Here is a 5,695-nt window from a genome sequence, read left to right as displayed (position 1 = left end):
TCCAGCCTGCTGGTGCTGACGCTGCTGCTGTACACGGCGCTGCGGTGCTCGGCGCCGCCGGCAGAGGGCGCGTGCGGTCCGGGGAAGCCGAGGCTCGTGTGTTCGAGTGCGGTGGGGAGCTGGTCGTGCTCCCAGCAGAGTAGGCAGAGGGTGTGCTCTGGGGAGGGGCCGCCCAAGACCGACCTTATGGCCTTCAGCCCTAGCCTACCCCCGTGTCCAGTAGCAGCAGATATTGTCAAGAATCAAGATTTAAATGAAGATCAAGACGATTGTAGTAACAACGTAAGTATGAATTTTCATCCATTTTAATGTTTAAGTTAGAATTTCAACATCCTTTCACTTTGGTCTATTTCTTCCCATAAAAAATTGCGCGCTGTTGGTAACGTACTTGCATCTTGTAGTTTTATTTACGTTAATGAAGAAAATTCCATTGTCTTACCAGTTCATTTAAATATAACCAGGTAATCAATGGCCTTCACTCTCTCATGTTTTTATTTTCTTTTATGTAATTATTGCGTTAAATAAGATTTATGATATGTGTTTCATTGACTTACATAAAAGTTTGGATTTTTTCCATTTCTTTATACTTGAAAGGGGAGGCATTTTGTATTTGCTTGCGTTTTAATACGTTGACATTTAACACCAACTCAGCAGTTTCCTTTTCGACTTTTGTCTGTGAAGGACTTTTTATTTATCCGGTATGTTCAATATCCGTGTTGTATAGAAACTTTGCCCATCCGATCTTATTCTCTGAACTTTGTGATCGCAAGAGACGTTCTCATTCAATAGTTGTCACTGAGTCAGAGGCTCCTGAGGCTGGAGGTAATTACCTGGGAGGAGATTGCCCATCTTGCTCCCTCAGAGCCGCTAATGGTCACTTATTGTTACTTTGTAAATTCATTTAGGGATAAAGGACAAAACAGTAGTTAACAGGGTGACAGTGATTAAGATAAGGGTTGACTAGGGAAAACTGTGTTCTTCTAATTGCCTTGTTCCTTTTATGGTTTGCTCAACTTATGATAATAACTCCAATATCACTCTTGCAGATTTCAACTCATATGGACCCAGGCTTTCGCTTTGGATCAGTTAGTGTATTTGACGTGCAGACCATTTCATTTAGTGAGCAGCTTCATATATTATCTACCATGCCACCAGGGCTAGTAATTAAAGAGAGTTTAAACTTTGAGAAAATAAATTAATGAACAATTTGTTTTCCTTGGAAACACTTTTTTATATATGTTTGAATTTCATTCGGAGTTCTTTTCATAGTGAACCAGTCTATGTCTATGCGATATTAAAGCTGTTTGCCATTTTGAGAACTGACTCTTTAAATTTTCAATATGCCTTTACATGAAGACAGCATAGTGATTAAGTACTATGTTGTAAGTCATTCTTCCTTGATTAAATTTTCCACCAATTCTGTTTCACAGCATTGGATAGCTTAGAAAATTAGGCTACCTAAATTATCAAACAATATCATTAATTTCACATACAAGCAAGATTCTGCTGAAGATTATCTAAAAACGACTGGAATAGCACATCAACAGAGAACTGCCAGAAGTTCAGGCTGCGTTTAGAAGAGGCTGTAGTACTAGGGATATTGTAGCTAATGTTAAATGGATCTTGGCTGAAAGCAGGGAGTACCACAGGAATGTCTATTTGTGTTTCAATGACTATGCAAAGGAGTTGACTGTGTGGACAAACTGTGGCTAACTCTGAAAGGAATGGAAATCCTAGAACACTTGATCATGCTTATGCAAAACCTATACTTGGACCAGGAGACAGTTGTCAGTACAGAGAAAAGAAACACTGCATGCTTCAAAATTGGAAAGGATGTACTCCACGGCTGTGCCGTATCTCCATACCTTTTCAATCTATATGCAGAACAGATTATCTGGGAGTCAGGGCTCTATGAGGAAAAATGTGGCATCAGGATTGGAGGAAAACTCATCAATATCTGCATTATTCATTATTCAGACGGCACAACCCTACTTGTACCACTGAAGATCAAGGACTGCAGAAGATCAGGGACTGCAGCCTTCAACATGGATTGAAGTTCAATATCAAGAAAACAGAGATTTTCACCACTGGACAAATTGGCAGCATCATGATAAATGGTGAAGAGATTGAGATTGGTAACAGCTTTAGTTAATCAACACTCTTAGCACCAGCAGCCAGGAAATTAAAAGACATATTGCATTGGAAAAATCTGCTGTTAGAGACCTCTCCAAAGTACTGAAGAGCAACAGTGTCACTCTGGAGTGTCACTCTGGAGACTAAGGTGTGCCTGATACAGGCCATGGTCTTTGCAATCACTTGCTAAGTGTAAGAATGTTGAACAATGACTAAGGATGATAAAAGGAGAATTGATGCCTTTGAGAAGAGTTGGAGAAGAGTATTGAATATGCCATCGACTGCTAAAAGAACGAACAAATTCATCCTGGATAGGGCGAAAACAGACTGCTCTTTGGAGGCAAGGATCCCGAAGCTTCATCTGACATACTTGGAACATGTTGCAAGGAGGAACCAGTCCTTGGAGAATGACGTTATGCTTGGGAGGGTGGAGGGCCAGCACAGGAGAGGAAGACCCTCGATGAGATGGATTGATTTGTCACTGGGGTAATGAGGGTAGGTGCATCAGAGACAGTAAGATTGGCACAGGATAGAGCAGGCTTTAGGGCTGTTGTACATAGTGTTGCTATGAGTCTCAGGCGTCGTGAGGGCACATAACGGCAACAACAAAGCAGGAATGGTGTGTTTTTCTATACTTAGAAACTGTGTAAGGGCTACTAGATTCTGAGGTTGGGCTTGGGGCGTCTATTTTTCCATTCTTGACAGGATTGAAGTAATTAATAATATCATCTAATTTTATTCCCCCCCAAAGGATACACATATGTATGCAAAGTTGACACTATCTATTATCATTTTATTACTAAAGAGCACCATTTCTCCAGATGGTGATATGTAATGAAATTTTTTAAAAGTTATGAAATAGAGGACCAAAGCTATCACTATTTTTTTTTCCCAAAGCTATCACTCTTGAGTAAACTTTAAAATAGGGTTTCTGTAGGTCTCAAAAATTTTGATTCTGTTCTAGGAATCATTGAATTAACAAGTCACAAAATGTATATACAAATCAAGACTTTTTTTAAATAGAAATGTTTCCTTTGAGAGAATATTTAGCACAATATATAGTTTCAGGAAAGCTGAAGACTAGGTAAGTATGAGTATACAGGAAACCCCACATATGCCTAGAAACAGAGAATGGTTTAGTTTGGTTAAAACATAAGAGAGTATAAGATAGGAAAAGTAACACAGGACTATCTCTTGAGTAACTTTGAGTAGTATACTAAGAAATTTGCCTCTCTTCCAAAGTTACATGAAAGCTACCAAGAGGTGTGAAACTGTTGCTCAGCTGATGCCAGTGAATAAAAGTTGTTTTCATAAATAAGAGTTAAGGGAAAGAAGAAAGAAAATGAAATGGACCAGTAGACACAATAAAACCTACTGTAATTATCAAAGAATGAAACTATTATAGCAAAGTCCATTACAGCATATATGAAATGTAGGAAGCATTAGAATTCAGATACAATTATTTATGTGCAGTTGGAAAGATGGGAGTACATCTCACAAGAATTTGCTCTGTAAACTTAAAAAGAAGAGTAGCTTACACTTGATATATCTATCACAAAATTGTGTTCTATCACAAAATTAATACAAAGTCTTTGTCAAAGACTCCAAATCTCAGTTGTTTTGTTTACTCATTAAATAACTCTGCATTAGTTGTTTATATTCTTACCGTTCTGAAAGAGAATATTTCTAAGTTTCTCTTCCAGTAGAAGTTTTTTGATATCCAATATCTCTATAGTTAAGAAGCCATTTTGGAACATTAAGAGTTTTCAGACTCCAGAACAAAGGGATTTAACATTTAAGATTATGAAATAACGTATTTTATTGTCACTTTGGTTTCTATTCTATAACTAATCATGAAATTTTCAAGGAATTAGGAATTATGGTCAAATTCAATTTTCAAAGGTAATCAATCTCAACAAATTATTTCAGCAAACCTGAAAATACTATCCTACACTTTATTAACAAAGAAAAAATAATCAGAGGTGGAAAGAAAGCATTGTTATTTAATGAATGAAGATAATTCTGTAATTCAAACTTACTATTTGGGCCACATGATGTCGCCCTTCTCCGCGAAATCCTTCATGTTCAAGACAAAAAGAATTCATCCCTTTTCCCATTGGAAAGACGATCCACTCTCATTCACTTTCCGGATGCTCAACAATGGCGAGCACGTAAAGATTGGACTAAAGATATAAGGACATTCCTTTATATGTTTAGACAAATCTCCATGATTTGTCTTTCAAAGAAACAAGAATTTGAAATGGTGTTTCCGGGTCCAGGTGAACTACCAGTCCGGGTTCTATTGCTATTTCAGATAATATTTGCAGGCTGGGAGGCGGGGAGCGGCCAGGTCCACTACTCGGTGCTCGAGGAGGCCAAACACGGCACGTTCGTGGGCCGCATCGCGCAGGACCTGGGGCTGGAGCTGGCGGAGCTGGTGCCGCGCCTGTTCCGGGTGGCGTCCAAAGGCCGCGGGGACCTTCTGGAGGTGAATCTGCAGAACGGCATTCTGTTTGTGAATTCTCGCATCGACCGCGAGGAGCTGTGTGGGCGGAGCGCGGGGTGCAGTATCCACCTGGAGGTGATCGTGGACAAGCCGCTGCAGGTCTTCCACGTGGAGGTGGAGGTGAAGGACATTAACGACAACGCGCCTGTATTCCCAGCCACACAAAGGAATCTGTTTATCGCAGAATCCAGGTTGTTAGACTCTAAATTTCCGCTAGAGGGCGCGTCAGATGCAGACATTGGAGCCAATGCTCTGCTGACTTACAGACTGAGTCCCAGTGCCTATTTCTCGCTGGATGTACCAACAAATGAGGATCAGGTAAAACCTCTTGGGCTTGTATTACAGAAAGCTTTAGACAGGGAGGAAACGCCGGAGCTTTCCTTAGTGCTCACGGCCACTGATGGAGGCAAACCTGAGCTGACCGGGACTGTTCAGTTAATCATCACTGTGCTTGACGCCAATGACAATGCGCCAGTTTTTGACAGAACGCTCTATAAAGTGAACCTGCCAGAAAATGTCTCTAAAGGAACCTTAGTAATTAAGCTAAATGCCTCAGATTTAGACGAAGGCCTCAATGGGGCTATTATTTACGCGTTCTCTGGTGATATTTCTTCAGATATAAAGTCTAAATTCCACATAGACCCTTTAACTGGGGAAATTACCGTAATAGGACATATAGACTTTGAAGAGCATAAAGCCTACAAAATTCGAGTAGAGGTTATTGATAAAGGCTTTCCACCACTGTCTGGACACTCTACTGTTTTGGTGGATGTTGTGGATGCTAATGACAATGCGCCACAGTTGACTATCACATCTCTGTCCCTTCCTGTCTCAGAAGATGCACAACCAGGCACAGTCATCACATTGATTAGCGTATCTGATCGCGATTCAGGAGCTAACGGTCAAGTGACCTGCACCTTGACACCCCAGACCCCATTCAAGCTGTTGTCCACCTTCAAGAATTACTACTCGCTGGTGCTGGACAGCGCCCTGGATCGCGAGAGCGTGCCGGCCTATGATCTGGTGGTGACGGCGCGGGACGGGGGCGCCCCTGCC

The 5,695-nt window shown here is 40.9% G+C and overlaps 2 protein-coding genes across 2 annotated transcripts in view; both read left to right on the top strand.

Moving 5' to 3' along the window:
- The window catches only part of PCDHAC2 (protocadherin alpha subfamily C, 2), a 294,194-nt gene that overhangs the window by 24,547 nt on the left and 263,952 nt on the right, over positions 1–5,695 (top strand). The window lies entirely within an intron of this gene.
- Positions 1–5,695, top strand: part of LOC102877547 (protocadherin alpha-7-like) — an 18,765-nt gene that overhangs the window by 2,210 nt on the left and 10,860 nt on the right. The window contains exons 2-4 of the mRNA XM_006891190.1: positions 6–282; positions 1,047–1,160; positions 4,379–5,545. Of these exons, the coding sequence (XP_006891252.1) occupies positions 6–282; positions 1,047–1,160; positions 4,379–5,545 (1,558 nt within the window). The remainder of the gene's footprint in view (positions 1–5; positions 283–1,046; positions 1,161–4,378; positions 5,546–5,695) is intronic.

This window comes from Elephantulus edwardii, unplaced genomic scaffold, assembly GCF_000299155.1.
Source record: "Elephantulus edwardii isolate Elephantulus edwardi_28Jun2011 unplaced genomic scaffold, EleEdw1.0 scaffold00095, whole genome shotgun sequence".
NCBI lineage: Eukaryota > Metazoa > Chordata > Mammalia > Macroscelidea > Macroscelididae > Elephantulus > Elephantulus edwardii.
This window is presented reverse-complemented; position numbering and strand designations above follow the sequence as displayed.